Consider the following 23793-nt stretch of genomic DNA (forward strand, 5'->3'; position numbering starts at 1 on the left):
ACACAATTTTCTTTATCTCAATGCATATGACTAAAATGCATAAATTGTTAGTGATGCACTTTTAGCACATCAAAATACACAGAGAAATGCATCAAAGAGTACTTTTATCAGCTGCTGTTGTTGATACACCAAAATGCCTCAGTTGAACATACCATACACGATAATTTCAACGAAACCAAAATGACATGTTTACTATGTTAATTGATGCGCCAAAAATGCATCAATCTAGATTTGATGCATTTCGTGTTCTGTGTGCAGGTATTCACTCATCTGATGTATCCAGTACAAGTCTCTCCCAATAACAAAACAACAATAATAGTTTTTTAACCTTCATCAACTTTACATCATTGTAAACTTCCTACAAAAATTTATAAGGAGATCCATGTTCGTAGGTAGAAACACAGATAAGTAAATGCATCAGTTGAAAAGAAATGCATAAAGTCTTAGGTGAGACCAAATGTTTAAGTGCATCAATTGATGCATTAAAGTGCATCTCAACATTGAAAGAAATACTCATTTGCATCATATGATGTAGCTACTTTACTAATAATGTACAAAAAATGCATCAAACTGTAAACCTGATTCTTGGCAAAACTGCATCAATGGGTGCATTTTATGTTGCATCAAATAGACTGTATTTCAATGAAATTCCACTTCTCAGCTCTCTCCCTCAGCCCTTTGGACAGAGTTTACTCCGAATCTCACGCGAAACAATTTTCTTTACCAATGCGTTTTTAAGGGGAAAAAATAGAAAACTGAACACACAGAATCAAGTAATTCAAATATTGCAAAATGGGCTTTGTAGTGTGAACGAATAACCCGTTGAAGATGTCAGAAAGTTTTCAATGTTTGCAAAATTGGCTTCAAAGTGTGAACGAATATCCCGTTGAAGATGTCAAAGTTTTCAATGTTTGCAAAATACGCTTTATAGTGCGAACGAATATCCCGTTGAAGATGTCATAAATTTTTCAATATTCGACAAGAAAACAAGACATCCTGGGCCTCGTAGGTCCTCACTGTGTTGAGGCAAATAGCCTCATTGCTGACGTACCTGAATGTTTTAATAAATCAGTAGTTATAGCAAGCCGAGTGGGAAAGAGTGACGGAGGAAACTGAAGAAGTGTGCAACGTCTAATCTCTTCAGCACACGCTGACAGATAAGGTTGCTGACAATAAGCCCAAAGCTCTTCCCACACGAGAGTCCAGAAGTGTGTGGTCCCCGCATGGCACTCGGCAATCAAGTTTCTTGTTACTGTGTGTCGTTAGCTCTAAGTGTTGGAGCTCTAACAGCAAAAACGACAAAGAGGGTGCGAGTCATCAGTGGGCTATCTTCATTGTTCAAGAAGTTCAACGGAAAACTCTTTTGGGAGATAGGAAAATATAGTGTGGAGGCATCCTGGTAATTTTTTTTAAGCCTCAAGTCCGTGACTAATCGTGCAGAAGGCTTCATCCAGCAAGTCCATTAACGGTGCCGAACCTTTTGATCTTGTTACTACGTCGCACCGTCACAGAGCATCACGCTGTCCTCTTCCCCATAATTAATTTGTGCTGCGGTGAGGTCCGGAGATGGGATTGGACGCGAGGTCCTTCAGGAGGCGTCGCCCGCCGCTCAACGAGCCAATGAGGGCCCGATCTCGAAGGCGGAGCCACGTCGGCATGGTCGTCCCCATCTCTCACACCCCCTCGGGCAGGCGTACTCCTTTTGTGAAAGCCGCCGACGAAAGCACGCAAGCGGAGGTCCTCTGGTGTCGCGCCGTTGCAGCTTTTCGGCACCTGTCTTGTTGTCTTTACATAATTTCTTTCTGCTCTCCCCCCACCACCCGCCACCTCCCCTTCCGCCCGCGACCGTTTCCTGTGGCAGAGAGAGCTTATTCTCTGATTGGACAAGGGGCCGGCCTTCCTCTTTGTAATTTATCGGCGGTGATAAACGAGATGACAGCTTGAGGATAAGCAGTACTTGGGCATCGGCTTTGTTCGGAACGGGAGGGAGAGACGAGATCTCGCCGTCCCCACCCCCATGATCCATCAGGAAGACAACACAATCTGATCCAGTATTGACGGACCATCGGGTTGAAGATCTGAGGAAGATCCTGCCTTTTGGATCTACAAGAAGAACTGTGGCGGTCCTCCTGTTCCCATGGAGATCGTCCTACTGCTGTGACTGTGAAAACCATGTGGTACCCGAGTGCAGTGTGATCAAGTACAATGTGGTGTCTTAGAACGATGTCAGTGCAGGTAGGATTGCATCGACTTAGCGAAGGCCTTTGATCAAGTTTCGTTGACTTTTCGAAGGCCTTTGATAGAGTAGCCCCATGTGCACTGTTATGGAAGGGGACTTGTGCAGCCATCCTGGGTCCGGGGGCGAGTCCCCGAAGGCCCAGAGCCCAGACCCTTCGGAGAGCCAGAACACTGCCTCAGAAACAGCAAGAAGTGATAGTGACGATGATGAAATTAGTGTCGGTTGTCCGTCACCGCCGTTGTCCAAGTCTCCACGCTCTCCGATGACCCCGGACGTGTGCGGTAACAGCAACATTAGCAGCAGCACCCTTATGGACTCTTCCTGCAGCGCGGCTGCCAGCCCGCCGCACGCCACGGCGAGAACGGCGGCGACGGATGACGAGGACTACTTCAAGCCGCTGAAGAAACTCAAGATGATGCAGATCAAGCATCACCAGCCATCCCCGTCGCCGCCGGCCGCCTCGGGGAGGAACGGCGTGAAATCGTTCACCATACTGGACATTCTGAGCCACCGGCCCGTGAGGAAGGCCGCCAGTGAGCCCGTGACGCGGATCGTCAGGCCCTGGGACCTCGGTGCGAAAGACCCCGAGCGACGAAGAAGACCAAAGTCGGCCGACTGCGACTCCCGGTCCGAGAGCGACTGCCCGGACAGTCCGGCGGCCTCGAGTGCGCCGCCGACCGCCGGCAGCTCTGGGACCTCCCCGCTGGATGCCCTCTTCCAGATGACCAGCAAGACCTTCGAGGGACTGAACGGCAACAACGAAGGAGGTAAGTGCCTTCTTTGGTACATCAATATGTCCCGGTATGTGCAAAACAATAGTCGCTCTGACAGTGTTTCCACATGATAAAATATTCCCTGAAAACTACACTTAAAAAAGTGTTGTCAAAACAGGAGGGATTTACCACTAGGCTATCCGCAAGTTCAGGGGTCCGCACAAAAGTGAGACGCTGAAGGGGCGGAAAAGATAAAGGCCATCGACTATTAAAATTCCTTAATAGGAGCAAAATAAAACAACATGACAAATCCCTTGACTTGCTTATTTCATGACTTTCTAACTTTTAAATAACTTAATAAATAATGATAATGTCGGCTGGGCCCAAAGCAAAGGATAGCCTAGGGGACCAAATTTTAAAAAAAATCTCCTCCCTCCCCCCTGGTTGTAATTTTAACACATTTGCATTTAATACATTTACCATTTTAATGCAACTGATATTATGCCCAAAATATTGGATCTCCGGGAATCAATGTCCGAGTCGTTTTGACACAATTGTTTTCTCAGTGCAGGAACTGTACAGTGCTAACCACTCTGCCATGGAGGTCGTTAAGTGTATTATACCCTTGCACTATTTTAACCGTAGAACAAAGCCACGATATCGTTAATCTAAGCTAAAACATTATTTATTAATACGGTAAGTGTGCAACATATAATTACATGCTCTTGTCAAAATGAAATCTGTGAATATTTATTGTAATAGAACGTTTTTACCGCCTTTGCGATTTTCAACAAAGATTATGTAGTTATAGTATTCATTTTTATCATAATATTACGTAGTGACGTCCGAATTGCCAGTGACAGGACTAAAATTACGGTCAAATTTTGACAGTTTGCGTAAGAGTCGCTCTAATGCAGTCAATTCAATTCTTTCCACAAGACATTGTTACCACGCGTATTCTCGACATGTGTACTAGATTCTTAAACAACTTCTAATTCAAAGTTCATTGTCATTGCTGTGATTGTTTTCTCCCAAATGTCACATCAAGAAAAATAAATTTCCCTGTCCCCCCTTTTTTATTAAAACATTTAAACCTGAAATATGCGTTATTTGTCTAGCATTTCTGGTTAATTTCTAAACTTTTTTCTCGCCCTTTCCTTCTTTTTTAACAATTATATACATATAATAATTATAATGTAGACCTATTATGAAATATATTATTTCTGTTCACTCACTTCGTATATGATTCAGGACGAGGTGTTACGGATAGTCCTATTTATATCAAAATAACGGAACCAATAACAAACATAATTAACCTGATATGAAAAAGAAAATTATTATCGTACACACATACCAAACAATCTCCAAGTAAAAGTGATTATATATATGAAATTATATACAACAATTGAAATTTTATTATTTTTATAAAAATATAACCCTTGTCATTCTCGCAAATTTGGATTGTTAGACTCTTGGGATATTAATAAGGATATTATTCTAATATTGGTATACAGTAGCAATTGCTATCATGGAGAAAGATTAACAAAACACATGATTTTATTCCCTAAAATCAACCATTTCATTCACAAGATAATATTCCCTAATTTCAATGAACAAATGAAACAAAAACTGTGCGACACAAACACTAACTCATGATTAATTCTTTCTCATGGCGTGTTTTGAAAAGGATAGATATTTTGTTTTTCGAATTTTCTATCGGTATCCGCAAGTTTCTTTTTTCTACGTTTGGAAACTGAAATATTATACATTCTACAACGCTCCACCTAGCGATTTTTTTTTAAACATTCTACTTGAATTCAAGTAAACACGTTTACAAACCATTTCCGTGCCACTGTACTATTTTAATCATTAATTTAAGATATCCATACATTTTTTTACAAACTGTATTCCTTTGATGAAGGAACTTGTCACATACATTCTCATTCAATAATTTCGTATATTATTTACATAATTTTTACTAATTAATTGGATAAGAATTATCTTTAGCAATAATGCAATACTAATTGTACATTTTATTGGAAAACATGACGTGTATATAACACATTTGGGTACAAAATATAAACGTGAAAATCTAAAATGTATCATTTGCAATCTAATGCATATTTAACTACAAAAGTACACAAAAGATGTCGCCTAAACAAATAAAATCAGATTGTATGAAATTGTGGATATGCACAAAAATTATAACTCACATTGACATTTTTAAATTTTGGCCCAATACCATTTCCACAATAATATGAATAGATTTAGTTTTAGTCTTTTATAATTTAGTTCCACGTGATTACAATAGTTGACATGTTGATAAATTCTTTATCAGATATCTCCTATGATTTCAGAACAGAGAAATAGCAAGGAATGTTATTAAATTCTTCAGAGAATGTGTATCGAAGTACGTACAAGATTAAGAAATATATGTATTAGTTGTACAAAATTGAAATGTTAGAAACCCTTCTTTTGATGTTGTACACTCATATGAGAATGCATTATCAGCAACGACCATTGAAAGTGAATCCCAGGCCCGGTATCTGGACTTAAATCTCAAATTCAATTGCATGCATTGTTGCGACTATTAATGTTCTTAAAGTACACAAAATAGGTTGGAAAAAGTAAGCTGATGTGAACATGAGTTTTGCTTAAATCAATTAGGGACCAAAAAGCCCACAAAACGTGTCAACTGCGCAGGGGCGTGTTTAAGGATTAGCCTATCGGGGGTGTGAGCACCGTGCCCGCAAAAGCTGAGGTCAGTCTAGTCGCAGCCGTGTCATAGTGTATTGAAATTTTGATTAAATTATAGAAAGTTTCGAGAATGTTCGTTCCAGTATAACTGAAAATTTCCTTTTAACTTGGTGCAATGACTGAAACATATTCAAACACTATTATATGAAACATGGGTAAATACTACAAAAAACATAGGATATCAACTCTTGCAATGTTTACCCATATCTTAAAAAAAATGTTCAGAATATAATTATTTTTCGAGAAGCGGCAGGTACAAAAGGAAAATAATACAGGGTTAGTCAAGGAGGAGGAGCAGATTTCAAAATATTATTTCCAAAAAACAATAGCTACACGACACAAACATAATCCGCACATCATTGGAAAGATTAAATTTAAGTGTTGTAGTACTACAATTGGTTTCGTTCGTGCACTAACAATAACGTTCTTTTTTTCTCGTTGCGGTAAATGACGACGCCACAGAGAGTCATTTTGTGTGCTAAAATTTGCGTAGTGTAAATCCATTGTGCAAGTGCAATGTGAATTCCGCCGTAGATACAAAAAAAAAAACGCTGCAAATTTCGATCTTGGAACCTTTCTCTACCCAATAATGTGCGGATGATGTTCCTTATTTGTGTGGTTTGTTGGAAATAACATTTTGAAACCTGCTCCTTCTTTTTTACTAACCCTGTATAGCTATATAGAATGATTATTATGATTGTAATACTTTATGTGTTAAGCATGATAATAAATAGACTCTTAAGTATTCGACAGGTTGATTTCAAATATCAATTAAATATCACTGTCTGAAAAATTATCGCAACAATTGGTGATGCCGTGATACCATCCGTTCGAAAGGCATATCACCAACAGTAGTGATAGCTTACGAACCGGAGACAAGTTCAAATTTGAATGGCTACTACTACGTATAATAAACATAGTGTCCCCGAAATGAAAATACGCCACTGCAACATTTTTAAGGAGGAAATGTCACCTACTTCGTTTAAGCACGTTGATAGAATCAAAAATTTGAAAATTCAAACAAAATCTATTTAGGAATCATCTTGCAGAACATACGTACAGCAAGTACAAGATCTTGCTTTTTGTTTTGTCTAGATACTCTTAAAAATTACAAGTTGTAATCTAATCATTTCTAGTAGAAACGTGTAGATAACAGCTAGTGAATCCACACAAGATTTCTGTGGGTACACTAGGATGGATTTTAAATATAGTGTGGTTATTCGAAACGAGAGATTTTAGCGAACAGAAAACAATGTTAACGCACAGATCCGAAAGTTGACATAAAAAAGTGCTAACGATACACTTGGCCGCGTCGTTAACTTCGTTCCCGAAGAAACGACATTTGGAAACGCATAAGATGCGTTTCCTCAGCTACTACTCTTTTTGATGCAGTAAAAAATCATAAATTGTGCTGAGCAGGACTTTTAGAGGAACCAATTTATCAAATTTGCTATAATGCATTTCGAGATTTTTGTGGGCAAGTTCAGTTTCCTTGTTTAAAAAAAAATTAAAAAAACAATGGTACTTTTCTCATGTTACGTCGATTTTAGGTCGATTTTTGGATAATCGCAACGATGAGGATGATTGTAATTAGAAATCATAACGGTGCGAAGCGCATAAGTCAATGAATTAAAATAAGAAAATGCATCAAAACTTACAATTCAAATGCAGGAAATAATCTGAAGCCCAAACCTATGAACCTAAGTAGCGGATCTAGGTCTAGAAATCCAGAAAACAGCGGCAATGGGACTCGATGCGCTGACCACGCGTCACCCAAGGAAAATAGTCTTGACTTAGTCTTGGTCCTCAAACGGATTTTTCTTCTCAGAGCTTATACAGTAAAAACGCATGATTGTAAATAAATCTTGATCAAGATTTAAACTATGAATAAATAATAATTGACAAAACCAACAAAACTGATAATAAATATCAATTAGTCGTATTGTTGGACCAATAGATGCATTTAAAATGCATTCGAAGCATCTGTTGTATTTCCCTTCCTGTTTGTCGCGTTACCGTTTGTCATGTATTATTAACTGCAGCAATGTTTTAGTTTCTGTTATCATGCAGGATTTAGGATTTATGTTTTACAAAACAAGCAACAAAATATCTTGCCGAATGAACTATAAATGTCCTCATAATCTTGCATTACTCATATACTTAATTTGACTTAACTGTTATCAGTAAACATTGCTTGTTTACGTAAAAGTCATATTTTATTGCTTCAAGATGTGTATATCTATCAAAGTAATGGAGAAATACATTTTAATTTTGATAGGACATTCATATCATGAAACTTTTGATATTCTCTGATCGAATACAGCAATGAATTTGTGGGCCCAGTAATTCTTATCTGCGATTATGTTGAGTGAATACATTTATCAAACTTTGACTCTGAGTGAATCAATCGTCTATTTGTGAATTTAACAAGATTACTAACGTCAAATAACTGCCGTTATTGAAATATTGTATTCATGTAGGCTATTTTTGTAGATAGTAGTTAGATATTTTATTCCACTCTCTTCAATTAACATGTATTATTATAACTCGGTTTATTAACTGTTGTATACACATATAATTCAGCGTTGACATGTTTTATGTTTATTTACATCTCTGCACAATAATATTTCTTATCAAACTGTATATTTACAAACTCAAAGCAATAAATGTAGAACACTGTAATTGGGCATTCGCCTGTTGTGTTTAATAATAATAATAAATAAATAAAAAATAAAAGTTTACAGCTTACTGTTACTCAAAACATGCACACACACACACACACATATAGAGTATGTGTGTGTGTGTGTGTGTGTGTGTGGTGTATATATATATATATAGGTACATGTATAATTGTCCAGGGTAATGTTACAACTCTTTACTCACCAAATTATGGTGATACGTTAAAACTTCCTATTTAGTGGAAGCACATAGTGGTTCGGATCCCACTTTAAACTGTAGGTCCAGTCCCGATAAGCTTTTCTGTGTATAAAGTGGATTCAAACAAGCACACGTTAAAACATCTTTAAATATACAGTTTTCAATTTTTCAATTTTCAATAACTTTAAATATTAATACATCCAATGCATTAAAACATCGCTAATGCGAACTAATACGAGGATAAATTGTCAGGAGCAACGAACGTCTGAAATAATTTTTCAATATCTCGACCGTGCTTCAATCAATCGCACCAAATGATTTTGTCAAAATTTTGTAAGCTGAAAGCCGTTTATGTTGACCGATTCGGTTCCTATGAAGGATACAGATATTTTAGAAACATCGACTTGAAAGTTCTGAAATTACAGCAATCATAGTCACAGTATTAGTGAGTGACTTTTACTTCACCCCTCACTCATTAACCACCATATTACTTAAAATTCCTTATAAATAATATAGGCTATTTTTTCTATATTATTATTTATTATAAATAATATTTAGTCTCGCCCACGAAAGTGTTGTTTCGCCTCGTGAAACTACTGTCTCGTCTCGAAAATATTCGTTTGTCCCGTCTCGTGAGCAACACTAATAATATTCATTACATAATATATTAAACAAATACATATGCATAATGTATGTACCATATGAAGTTTTTAGTTTCCGTAAGAAGAGTCCAAACATGCATTTCTACCCAGGGTTATTAAAGGTCCAGGAATTTTAAATAAGTTCAATTCCGGTCCAGGAGAGAAAATCAGCAAGCGTAAATGGGTTCTGGACCGTACAGAACCTTTTTATCTGTAAAGTATTTCAATTCGGTCCAGGAACCTTTTTTACCAGATCAATTTAAATACGGTCCAGGAATCCTTTTCCCGGATGAATTTAAATGCGGTCCAGGAACTTTTTTCCGGATCAATTTAAATTCGGTTCAGGAACCTTTGTATACAATGAAACAATACGCAACTTGGACCGAATTTGAATTGTGGAATTTAACGACCCTGTTTCTACATAATATTATATGTGAACAACAAGAGGGCTTGTTACTTCAACAATAATTTCTACTGTAACATGAACAGCGAAGTGTGGAATCGTGGGTCTACAATAAAAAATACACGTTTACTATATCTTTTTTAGTACTTGTAAGAGGCACATTATTATATTTAATGCTAAATTAGTCTATATCCAAAGTACAATAACAAAGAAAATGAAAATCAATGTAATCTACATGCAAAAAAATCCTAAAAAAAAATTGGAGTGTTTTGGATATTAAAGGTTGTTTTTATTGGGGCAGTCCACACTATACTTAATGCTTAATAATGTAGTAGAGATTATGACTAATAATATGCTGGGTATAAATTATAGCACTAAACATACTTCTCTCTAAAGTTGAAGACAATTTTCCAAGACAGATTATGTGTTGTGATCTTTCTCTGAACATCCATAAACAAGCAATTTTTCTCTCTCCAAGTTCGTAGAGGTTTTGTATGTATCTGTCAACACACACTGCTTGTGCAATATATCGGTTAGTTGCAAGTGTCAAAACCTGTTGTTATTCACAAGTTAAGTCCTGAACATGGTTATTAATTTTGCACAAATCAAGAATAGTATAGAGATGAATTTCTTTTCTCCCGGTGGTCGTTGTAGACAGCGTTCGGGAGTAAGTGGTTACTTGTAACGGAGTAACTGTAACAGAGTTACTTTTTGCAATCTAAGCAACGTTATCAACAGGTACTTTACGACACTTAAATTGTCGACTTGAAATTTTGTAACGTATGTGGAAAGAGTTAAATTTGGCAACTCTGTTTCCAACTATGTGTCTTCTCTGGATGCTAAGGTGAAAGAATTTTCCTGGAATCTCCTAAGGCAAGGAAGCTAAGCTTCGTTTCATGCCAAAATTTAGAATATTCACGCTTCTTGCAATTCATCATTTCTAATTTCACTTTATTGTTTGCTTCCATCTCATTTTTCTGTTATAATAATATTTAAAATGAAGACTTATATATTATGTATCAGAATGTAAATGAAACACATGTAAAGGGCCTCCCCGATGGCGCAGTGGTAGCGTCGTCGCTTGTAATCAAGGGGTCCCGGGTTCGATACCCAGTGGAGGCGCATAGTGATTCGGATCCTACTTTAAACTGTAGGTCCAGTCTCGACTAGCCTTTCTGTGCATAAAGTGGACTTAAAACACCAAATCAATCAATGAAGCACATGTAAGTTTTGACATATGTATTTCGTTACAATTAATTATTATTAATTGTATATAATTTGTTTACACAGCACTTTCCAGCAAGAAAGTAACTCTTGGCATACATTTTAAGTGCATTATACGGCACAACAGTTCATAAAATTAACCTTGATGCATTTCTCTGTTTATTTTGGTATTCAAAAGTGCATTATTAGCAGTGCATTTTAATGAGTTGCTGAAGTCAACACATTTGTGCTAATTCACACATTTTAGGTTCTGTGTGTAGATGCATTTGTTATTATGAGATTCTCGTCGTAATGTTATTGTGCGACAATAGTTGTATTTGCATACTTTCTCGCGTGCTTCTCTTCGCCGACATTTAAAGTACGGACGGCGTTATTCCGGGCCTCCAATAGCATAAGAACGCGGGAAGATATCAAGAACATGCTCGTCTGATTGGCTGTCTCGGGCGCCTGCCGTGAGGTATAGAACAAGCAACCCCGCAAGCGACCAATCAAGTCGCCTACTTTTCCCGCTGACTCAGAAAAGGGATAGGGTCATGTCGGAAACCACAGCGGCTCTCTTAAAATCAAGGATGTAAGCAAATAATAAGCAATCCCCATGAAATATTTAAAGGATTTTCAGTCCTCAATTATTTTTTTATATTTAGGCCATTAATTGTTGATTTTATAATCCTAGTGGTTAACCCTTAAAAGCATAATTTGAACATATGACGCCTGGTACACGATTAAAAAGTAATATTATACATCTCGTCGTCTTGTACAAAATTAAACTTTATAATTCCCTCAACCCGATGTTCGCCCCAATTTTACTATTTAAAAGAAAATATTATTTCATTGTGTAGGTTCAGTTTTCTATTTTTCCGCATAAAAACGCAATAGTAAGGGCAGAATTAGAAAAGTGAATGCACATAATCAAACAATAATTAAAACAATGTAAGATTTGCGGCAAAGTGTAAACAAATATCCAATTGAAGATGTTTTATTGTTCCACAAGTATATGGGATATGTAAAATATTATGATGTTTATAGCATACCGTGCCGCATAGGCTCTCAATTGTAGGTATATTATGATGATAATAATAATTATTATTATTAATTAACATTTTAATATCTTTATTAGCAATAATTGTTTAACAAATAATGTACAAGTAATTGCAAAATCGTTATCGTATTTCCGCTTAGAATATATGTCACTTCGGCGGAATTCGAATACAAGAGCCGGTCCTCGTGGCGGAGTGGTAGCACACCATGCTACGAAGCCAGCAGTTCCGGGTTCGAACCCTGGCCTGGGCATGGATGTTTGCGAGTGTCCAGTCATTAGTTTCATCATATCATCACTCATCCCCATCTTCGCAAATTAACCAAAAATGGCACAAAGCGAAGTAAAACAAAGCAAATCAGCCGAATATAATACTTTGCAGAGTATTAAAGTTTATCACCGCTCCACAAAGATACACTCTTCTATCGTACAATTACAGTGCAAAAGGAACTGAATTAATGTAAATAAGATAATAATACCCATCTATATGTTTATATTTTATCTGCAAGTTGAAACGTAACACTTACGTATTTGACGCTTATGAAGCACCAAAAAGAAAAGCCATTTGACCATATCAATATAAAAACAAGTAATTTTATATGATTTATTGCCAAAACTTTGATAACTGCCTAATGGTACGAACTTCATTCCTATAATGACACTAAATTAATGAGATTTTGATAACAATTTTGCAAATTAAATTTCTAACGTAATTCCAGATGACGTGACCATCAATCATTATAAATGTATAATTTATACGAGCCGAGTTGATTTTTCTCGAGAGATTTTCTTTTTGTGTTTGTTTACAAAAAACAATTTCATCTATGTAGAGTCATTTACTTATTAGGAAATGCAATTAGCTAAAAAACTCTTATCGTAACCCAACAATTCTCGGTGCAATTGATGAGTTTTGGTTGTATCAATAATTATTTCCCTCTTTTATTATTAGTATTTCTGTATGTTTAATATTATTGTTGTTTCGTTCTAAAGAAATTCTTTTCTGGATGTAGTTTTTAGTGTTTTATTTGCTACGTGACTGCAAAAGTAAGCAGGCTGAAACGAGTGATTTTTTTAACATCTTACCCTTTCAAGCCGTTAGGGGTTGGAAAAGTCCGATTTACTTCATAAAGAACCCGGGTATTTTTACGTATCTTTGAGCAAGGGAATCGGCTTTGGAATTTTTTTTATGTGTGGCTAGTCTAATGTCTATATCCTGGGACTAGTTTCCTTTAAAAATGCACAAATAATTCACATTTGATGTCCCTTAATCCCATTTACTTTCTCTGGGTATATTATTTTTTAAATGACTCTATTTTTGGAGCCACTGAAAGGGGGTTGCTTCTTAATCGGAAAGCAAGGGGATTAAGGGACACGAATTGCAATTTAGCACTACCCGCCTATTGGTAACGTTGTAGATTCGACACTGTCAAGGTGTCATGTCATTTAATCTTGGATTAAAGGGACAGCAGCAGTGGAAAAGGGAATATGAACAATTTGAGTTCAAGAATTGGGCATAATTACTTGGTCATATTCTCAGATCAAGTTTAATTTCTTTTTGCGTGGCTCTTTTTGATCAAGATAGGCAGGTTTTAGATATCCAATGCTACGAGTTAAGCTCATGTACATTGGAAATATTACTGTTAGTCTAGGACAGAGTGCGATCCATTTTTTTTATATTTCAGACAGAGGATTACACTGATTCTTTTGATTCGATAGACCCTATTTTTATATTTATTTATTGTAATGAATGCAGATCATCTTAGGAAGTAACAGAAAGCAACAGAAGTCGAATTAAAGGCAGGTTAAAACTTAAGGTAACAAAAGCAAACGTGACAGTGCAATTAGCGAGTTTACGAGTTTTCGGAGACACTGTCGTAACAAAGAAAATTTATGACAAGTCATTCACTCATGCTATAAATATTCGACCTTAAAAATTTAAAAGTTATTAAGTATAATTATGAGATTTTGATTTTTTTAAAAATTTATGAGGACATTCTTCCGGAGATAATTTTTAGTACACAAAATATTTGCGTTTAATTTTTGTCATATGCCTCTAATTTCAACTATTTGGGCACATGAAACTGGACTCCCCAGTGTAAAGCAGCCTCTATCCGTGACGGAGTGATGAGCGTAAAGCGATATGGAACCAAAGATCACACCTTCAAATCCTGGCTAAGGCAAGGTGTGTCATTGTCGCATCATTCATCTCATCAGTCATCATCAGCCATTCTCACTGTCATGATTTTCCAACAGGCACAAATACAATATAAAATAACAAGAGTACACACAGAACCCAAAACGTGTCAAGTGACACATATATTTTGATTTCAATAACACGTTAAAGTGCATAAACTGCAAATGATGCACCTTTTAGTGTGTCAAAATACACATTGGACTGTATTAAAGGGTTTTTTTATGAGATGAAGTTCCGTGTGATGCACTAAAATGCATCAATTTGGAAAATCATACAAGATAACAAAATTACACATTCATCTGTGTCAATTGATGCATTAAAAGTGAAAGTTTGTTATCTTCGAAATGATCTTGTCTGATTTTCAAAATTGATGCATTTTAGTGAATCACACGGAACTTCATCTCATAAAAATACCCTTTAATACAGTCCATTGTGTATTTTGACACACTAAACGGTGCATCATTTGCAGTTTATGCACGTTAACGTGTTATTGAAATCAAAATATATGTGCCAATTGACACGTTTTTGATTCTGTGTGTAGAAATAAATATAAAACTTTTTTTTTACAAAAAAAAATCGCAACACACTGTTAGAAGTTGCCGAGAAAAGAAATATACAATATTGTTCCCTTAAAAATGATCACTTTGCCTGTCAATTTATCAATTTTTAAAATTTAAATTTGATTTTTTATAGATTGATTGATTGATTTGATTTATTGTACTTCGCTTCTTGTGCCACTTTTGGCTAATTTGGGAAGATGGGGATGAGTGATGATATGATGAAATTGATGAATGGACACTCCTAAACATCCATGCCCAGGCCAGGATTCGAACCCGGGACCCCTGGCGTCCCATATGTAAATGGTCGTTGATACTTTGAAAATGTTGTTTTCATTGATATCATAGTACGGTTTGAATCGAATATTGGCGGTTTTAAACCTTTTTTATCCGATCAACGTTTTAACATGCAGATGTTCCAATGTTTCGAGAAATTAAACAACTCTCATCTTGAGGAAATATTTTGTGTATTATATTCCCTGACGATGAGAGCTGTGTCATTTCTCGAAACGTTGGGCGCAAAGTAAGATATCGTATCAATCCCTAAGATTGTATGTTTATTTTATTAAGTCTCTCTGAACGCTTCATGTTGACCAGGGCATTCACTTGTTTTTCTCAGCTGTCTCAAGCCTCTTAGGCATGTTTACAATGCATTGTGTTGTGCCATGCAAACCTCCTGAGCATTCAGGAAACAGGTAATACTTCTGGTTATGGTGTCAGCGGTTTGCATGGTAGCAATTATATTAAACACACGATTCGGCGATTCGGCATTGAGGAAGAGCTCGATGGCCAGGGAATATAGAGGTGAGACAAGCTGGGAAGTGACGGACTTTGGAGATTGAGTGGAGAGGGAGAAGGTGGTCAGCAAGGCAGTAGGTGAGGAGTAGAACAACGCTCTGGTCGACAAATAGGAGAGAAGCTTACAGAGGACTTCGATTATTTTGATTCAGCTAAAGACTTCAGATAGACAGGTAATTATCCTACACCCAGCCATGATACAGGTTCAACGGTTCGCAAAACCCAACGAGTGACCATTGTCTTTTCAGTAGTTTAATTCCTTTGTGTAATTTGTACCTTTCGCATTTGCCAAGCGTAACTCGTCATGCCAATGACGAGTGGTCTCATCAAGAGGATGAATGATGAGTAGTTTACATCACCCCATCAATTAACTGGTTAACCTGCTAGATACTCTTAAGATCCCACGAACTTTAAGGTTCGTTACGATATACCCTGGATGATTGCCCTACAATATCTGGTTAAATTATGTCACTAGATTAACGTCGATTCCTAAAGTTTTTTAAATGTTGCAGTAGAAAACACAACGAGGTTAAAGAAAAGGAATAGTCACATAGTACATAAGGGTCACAAGAATTAGTGTCGGTTATTAATTCTGCCTATTTTTGATTTGCACAGAGGAAAATATTTGCTTGGATTAATTCAAAAAATAGTTGCCGCCCTACAGTGTTTAAGCACTGTTTTGTCTGGACTATTAGAACGCGTATAAGAGGGTCTAAATTTTTGCACTTTAAAGCAGTTTTTTACCATGAACCTCCCTTTAAATATAATTGAAATTTGCTCTACTGGGGTATTTTATTACAATTATGCAATACAATTTATTACATCGCTTATACTTTTATTGTAACAATAGTAACAAAACTGAAAAGTGAATGATGTCCTAATATTATATTAATGAGAAAGTTAATACTGCATTACACTTAACACAATCCTCGCATTTGAAAGAAATATGCTTTTTGTATGGCAAAATTCTTATCTAGTAAGCAAAAGTTCGCGAACATTTTTCATTTTATGTTTAGACATATAATGCTAAACCATTTTTTTAGAAAGTACTTTTTCCGAAATTCGCAGGCTCAAATTTTTCAGGCATCGTACTTTATCGGCGAGGTGTGATCGCCCACCGGGCCCCCCTTAATTTGACGATGGATCCCATTCTCTTCGTTGGTGTAGTAGAAAATAGATTTATGTGAAACTATTAAGAAATATGTGGAGAACAGTGAATGTTCTAGGAGGATTGGTTGAATTGGTGTTTTAAGTCCACTTTATGCACAGTAAGGCTAATCGAGACTGGACCTACAGTTTAAAGTGGGATCCGAACCTCTAAGTGCCTCCACCGGGTGTCGAACCCTTGAATCCTTGATTACAAAGTTCTAGGGGCAGTTCTGAACAGATTCGTCATCTCCAGAATTGAGTATAAAATGCTTGCCCCCCTTCCCCCCCACATACAAACCTACAAAGAATATTTTCCAAGAATATACAACATTAGATAACATCTGAACCAGGGTCTCGTGTTCGTATCTCGACCTGGGCACGGTGTGAGAGCACCTTCATCAATTTCATCATGTCTTCATTCATCCTCATCGTCGCGATTAGTCAAAAAGGAAGAAAAGCGACGCTAAATAACAAAAATCAAATCAGATAATTGCTGAAGCTCCAAACTGCAAAGGACAAACATGGATTCGCATTTTGACAACACGATTTTCAATGTCGTTTCTCTCTAGCTTATGCTGATCGCGACGATGAGGATTAAGTAGGATCACACAATTACACCGGCCGGTGCTGGAACCGGAGACCATCTTCCCCGCCACAGTTAACTTGAACGGTAGAAGCAAGCGGCGTTAAAAATAAACAAGATGCGATCGTCTTTACCCTTCCCTCTCGCAACCTGAGCGCAACACTTTGCATGTTTCGTGAGGATGTGTGTAACTTGTTTGAGCTCGCCGCCTCTTCCCCTCTCTCCCTACTGCCTCCTCTGAGCAGCCGAAAGACGCCGGCAATACGTGATAGGCCTTGGGGGTGCGGGGTGTGAAGATGCCGCCCCCGAAACCTGCTGGTTAGGCCAGCGAGAGGCCCCGAAGATGAAAGAGCGCCGACGAAGCGCCCCGGGGGCCAAGGTGCTAATGGTACTACCACAGCGGACCTCCCGACCGGCTCGTGTTAATAACTTCATTTCCACGCAGAACTGGTCTTCTCCGTGCATATCCTGCGCGGGCGGGTTTGGATTGCCACTTTCTGTGCATGAGCACCATAAAAATGCTCTGCTTCGGTTGTTGAGTGCGTTTTCTTTGAAGCGACGGATGGAAAACGACACCTTTTTGCCTCAATTGTCATGCAAAGTTTTTTTTTTCCAGTTTCGGCTTTTCTGGGAAATATCTTTCCTCGAATTACTACACTGCTAGATTCGACATTTGACTTTACTTTAAAATCCTTTTCGAGCAGGCCTCCTCATGTCCAGGAAGGTATCCACTCGGGGAAGCCCCAGCACTTACCGACCTGTTGGGTGAGAATGAGGCAATTCGCGATTAAAATTAACCGATATGACATCTCGTTGGATTTTCACGAAGTACTCTAAGTAGGATACGTTGTGTTGAAGTCGTTTACAGCATTGGGAATATGCGAGAGAGTAAGGTCTACTGTTCAGGTTTTTTTTGTGCTCTAAACCGTTTCATGGGTCAGAACAAATTAAAGTTTTCATGTGTTTCCACCCCGTGGAATCAACAAAATGAAATTTGTTAATAAATCAGGGAAAACGTAATTGACAGAAGATTTGATATGGGGGATATAACACTGTAATTCGGCAAGAAAATTAAGAAGAATGCACGAGTCTGCTTACTTTATTTTTCGAGAGATAAATATATATTACCATGAAAGTAAAGTTTTAAATTGTACTTCATAAATAAAGCCTGCTTTTTTTTCTTCGAAAAATCATGAAGCGTGTTACCCAATGCGTCCATGTATTACCGGTATTACGTATGTGTGAAATTGAGAACAGGTGCAAGTCGATTAAGAGAGAAGATGAAAATAGTTTGAGAATGAATTAATGTCAAATGTAACCCGAAAAAAAAGTGGTCATGCTAATGTTACTGTTTCATTCAGTACGATGTCCTTTTTCAGTGAGTATAGCCTGGTCATGAAATCGTGAATATTATTATTAAACCAGCCTTTCTCTTTCGAGAAAGAACTGCAACGATATATATGTTCGCAATTTTCTCCTGTCCCAGCTTTTCAAGTACAAGTCAATTTCATTTCCTTTATTTTCAAATAATTTCCGAGAACCCCAGTTACAACATGACGTGCAGATGATACAGAACTGCTTTGGACAACTAGTGCGTATACATAGTTTCGTCTGCATTTTCCGTGTTATTTTTGCCTATCATAATTAAATGCTTCGTTCTCAGTACAGCTTCACGTTTGTTAGAGTACCTGGAATTCACATCGCATTCGCAATATTTAAAAATAATGCGTAATTTAAACGTTTTCTACCATACCAGTCATGACAACACGCTGCTATTTTGTACTACTGCTGAATGTAAACAAAGATCTATCCTACTTAGAGCGGCCATATTGGAAGCGACACTAGCGCTCAGGTGGTAATTTTAATCGCGAATAGTTACGCTGAACTAACCGATCTCTAACCGGAGCATAGGATTTTTTAAATTTTCCAATGGTGTAATTTGACATGAGGCCGAGACTACTATTTACAGTGGAACCACAGACAAAATAGCCTGCGCAGAACAGCGACTGTGAGAAAATATATCTTTCAGTGACGTAAAACATTAAAATAGAAAATCAACGTAAAAATAACGAGAATATAGTGAGAAAAGGCGTATAAGTGAATTCTTCGTTTCCAAAATCCTCTGGTCGTTTCAAATACGTCATATAGGGCTAAGTCTATTTGTTCAAATTCACCCATAATAGCTTTTCTCTTTTCTTTGCTTCGTTAAAGAAAGAAGAAGAATGCGAAATCGTGTAATTGTGTCTGCAAAAGTGGCATATTAAACTCTCTTCGGAGATTGAAATGTATAGGGCTAAATATAAAATATTATATCTTTCAAGGTGAATAACGTGTCTTGCTTGATTCAAACTTTTACAGAAAGAGCATTCGGTTTTTATACTGAACTTTGAAGAGTGAGCATTCTCTTGCATATTTCCCGTGAAGAGATTGGTTGTTTACCAAGTTTGTCCTGTTAAAGGAGTTTACTTTTCATGGGCAACTTCAATAGTAGAATCAGCCACTTTTAATCCAAATAGCTGGGCTCAACTAGACGTGCAAAGTCAGATCGGTAGCTGTCCGAACAACCATGAAAGCAGCCCAGACAAGCAACACGACTCGGCAACACTTATTTGCGTTACAGAATGGTCACAGATATTGAAAGAACGGTAGGGGAAATTCGAATACTTCAAAAGCACAATATAGATTAGACGAATCAACATATATGCATTTCCCAATGTGCTAATCACAAAGATAAAACACTCATTGTTCTGGATTGACTTTAATGCGTTTTTATCAAAACAAGACTAGCTGATTTCCAAGATCAAATTCTTCGAAAGTGGGCAGAAAGATCTCGAAGCTTCAAATGAAATATTTTGTTCTTATAATATGAGAGGAAAGTTGTATCGTTGTAATGTTTAAGTTTTAGTATTGGATGAATTGTCAACTGATTGGTTAGTGGAATAGTACATTTCTTCAATTCACAAATGGTCATCTTTTAAAGCCACAAGTCAAGGTTACGCTAAACTTCCGTTAAGTTTCCTTTTAACAGTCAGTTATCTTATTGTTTTGCATTATGCGCAAGCAAAGTGTGCATCTACTACTCGTAATTGCAACTATGTTCCGGTCTGCAACTAGATGTCTGTGGCCTGAATTATCTGTCTGGCGTTATGAAAAGTAGGTTTGTCGCACTGACAAGTAAGGATTACTTATTTCAGTAACTATATATCAATTACATCGTCTGGTAAACTAGATAGTTGCGTCATTTCGAGAAAGTGTACGCCTCCACACACACACTCACGCATACTGTATGAGTTGTGATGTTTCTTTTCGGAACTAGGTGGAGCAAGCGACTTGCTGTCGAGATTAAATAGACAGTTCTGTGAGTAGCGCGGGGAAACTTGATCTGCAAGGTCTGTCATCGATTGGGGTGTCGGAATCAACGGCTACTTAGCACGAGAGTGAAGTGCTGGATCGAAGACCGGCGCAGAGCAAGGATTGGTTCTTCCAATCACGAAGTTTGTGCTCGCGAGGCAACGCTGTCCATGGTGGGCGGGACATGGCAGGCGATACCGGCTCAACTTCCTTCATGTAGCTGCGCTGAAAGCTAAAACCCACAGTCCAGATGAAATTTCAGCTGACATTGAGATCGTATAACAAGGGATAGCACCAATGATATCTCGACAAATTTCGCGCTGTCTTCTTGTGTTTTATTGAATAAAGTTATTTTAACGTCACATTTGTCTCTAGATTAATCGCGAAGATAAAATGAGTTGATGAACCGAGCGGTTCCGTGTGAGATTCCGTTGGGGATTCAAAATTTCAATTTTTGACTCTACGGGGTGGGTGAGAAGCAACTAGACATTGAAAATTTGCTGTAGTTTTTGCAATATTTAAGCAATCTCCATGAAATTTTCTGTGCATATACATTATGGAATAGGATTGCATATGTGCCAGCTCAGAATTCATGTAGGCACCGGCGGCATCCTGCAGCTTCCTCCAACAAACTGGGATGGAATTCACGGTCTTCTAGTCACAGGGCGTGAAGTCTGGACTTCTGGCAGGACATTCATGAGGTCCTCGTCGTCCCAGCCAACGTCTCGGAAACCTGTGGTCCAACCAGGCCCGTACGGTAAATGCAAAATGTGACGGAGCGCCGTCTTGCATGAAAACAAGCTCACCAATGTTTCCCCAACGAGATACGATACACCAAACAACCCTTGCAACATTGTCAGGTAGGTTCTGTCAGAGCGATCCCCTACGCTCCCCGGAATCTTCCCAGAAGGAGAAGGGGACAGTACTACTTAAAATGTCATCACACTGTTTCATTACGTCTTAACGCTTTTATTTGTTAATTTTGAGAATGGTTGTTACTAATAATTGTATGCACATATGTATTCCATAATGTACATGTACAGAAAGTTTCATTGAGATTGCTTAAATATGACAAACACTACAGAAAATGTTCATTGCTTGTTACTTCTCACCCACCCTGTACATCGTGGAGGCAGTTAATGGACTACTTGAAGAGCAGTAGTAGACTTGGGTTAAGAAATAAAAAAAAATGGTGGCAATGAGACATACGCTGACCACCCAACGTAAAAACAGCTCGAACCAGTGTTGATAAAGGCTACAATGCCAAGTTTTAGTTGAAAAAAAAACAAACATATGCAAACAGACATCACCTAACTTAAATTAAACCCAAGCCTTCCATAACGCACCAAGTGTATCACGTTAGCCGACCCCAGTATAAGGGGTAACCAGCGAGATACCAGCACTCATCCGAGACCCCACACCAGATAAAAATAAATGTTTGTGAAAGGTTTATTACGAATATATATGACGATTATGCTTCCAATTTTGCAATTAACTTAATGTGACTTTCCTGACTTAATGGATTGTTCTCACATACTCCAAAATATCAAAAAATTACTGAGGTCATATTCTAAATAAAGTATTACATTAAATCTTGTTGAAATATTTCAGTAAAAAAAATAGTATGCACTATTCGTTTAATTATTGAATGAAACCATAAAGTGAAAATATTGTCTTTTACGAAACAATATAAATTGACTACAGCGTCAATGAAAAGTCAACCAAAGAGAATTTTGATACAGAATATAATTGGAAAATATGATTAAAAATTTACACTCTGATACGTAAAATAATATTTTGTTATTGAACTCAAGCAATTTTGTAATAAATAATGAATGTCGCACCAGCGGTACACCGGAAATGAAAAGAAATACTAATTTTTAGTGTTGCCCACGAGACGAGACTTTGGCCTGTCTCGTCTCGTGGAAATGCTGTCTCGTCTCGAAAATATTCGTTTGTCTCATGACACATGGTCAATCTCGTCTCGTCTCGAATTTTTAAAAGCCTGTCCCGTCTCGTTCCGTGGGCAACACTAATTTTTAAACTTTTATTAGCTTCCCATGATTCTTGGTTTTAACCTTCAACATGTTCTGCTTATTGCTGTTAGGCAATAATGCGAAATATATAAATTAATTGTTTATTGATTTAATATAATTTATGTTGTGATTATGTAGCACACCTGTACTCATGCCCAACACTCCTGGCCATTTTTCAGTAAAAGTCACAATAAAGCACAGGATACATCCAATACTATCCTACGCTTTTTTTGATTATGCTTCTGTACAACAATTTTTCGGTTCAGCGATATTGTAAAAATGAATGTGAATAGTCATGGATTGATAAATACAACGTGGGATAACGCCGCCGCCATATGTACATAGGGTAAAGTGGGAAGAAGTTTAAATGTGGACTTGGCACTTTAGTTTAAAATGTACATGACAGATGTGTCTAGCAAATCAATAGTCTTGCTTAGCATATAAAACTAATATTGAAAGTATTGTGAAAAATTGGAAGAAGGAATTTAGACATGGCAACAAAAAAAAAAAAAAACATCATAAAATGAAACGATTTTAATGTTGTTGACAGTTCGTTCACACCTGTAAGCGGTAGTAACTTCACAACAAAACTGCTAGGCCACAGCTGACTTGTTATGTTCACAATATCGCTGTCTTTAATTCTACGCAATAAGACAAAAAAAATGTTTCCAGACGCAAAAAACATGTATATTTAATATAATATTTCATCGTAACAATCACGTTTTCACTTCCCGGTCACAACACAAGAGAAGCCAATTGAAGAAATTTAAAAAAAATATGGCGTGTTCTGTTAAATAAATCATTCGTTAGGCCGCCATTCCCCTACTTCACAGTCTGCAGCAGATGTCTTGGTTTTGGGTAACGCGATTCGTACGAGAAGGAAGAAGAGCGAACGTATAACAAATGACAATCGTCTGTCCCGAGGCTAGGGGAAGCTCGGACAAGGAAATTAAGCCTAATAACTTCCTCTACCAACGCTGTACAAGGGGACCTATCAGTTGTCGGATCTTTGTGATGCAGAATTACACTCACCGTGGTCAAATGAGGGAATGGGCGCTTGCTGCAAATCAACAAGTAGACCAGTTTTGAAATTATACAGGTAAAGTATGCTTGTGTATCTTTGTAACTCGTCTATCGTTTGAGGGAAAGTTGTAAAATCCTTATCGTTGTAATCTCCTTTCATAGCTTAGGGACCGTTGTGCAATGGTTTTCTTAAAACTTGCACCTGAACGGAT

The 23793-nt window shown here is 37.4% G+C and overlaps 1 protein-coding gene across 1 annotated transcript in view; it reads left to right on the plus strand.

Annotated features, from left to right (window-relative positions):
- The first annotated feature begins 1890 nt into the window (after positions 1 to 1890).
- Positions 1891 to 23793, plus strand: part of LOC146002829 (uncharacterized) — a 195333-nt gene continuing 173430 nt past the window's right edge. The window contains exon 1 of the mRNA XM_083140795.1: positions 1891 to 3006. Coding sequence (XP_082996921.1) covers positions 2313 to 3006 — 694 coding nt within the window. The 5' untranslated portion in view covers positions 1891 to 2312. The remainder of the gene's footprint in view (positions 3007 to 23793) is intronic.

Source organism: Lepisma saccharinum, chromosome 19 (assembly GCF_977018435.1).
Source record: "Lepisma saccharinum chromosome 19, izLepSacc3.1, whole genome shotgun sequence".
NCBI classification, from domain to species: domain Eukaryota; kingdom Metazoa; phylum Arthropoda; class Insecta; order Zygentoma; family Lepismatidae; genus Lepisma; species Lepisma saccharinum.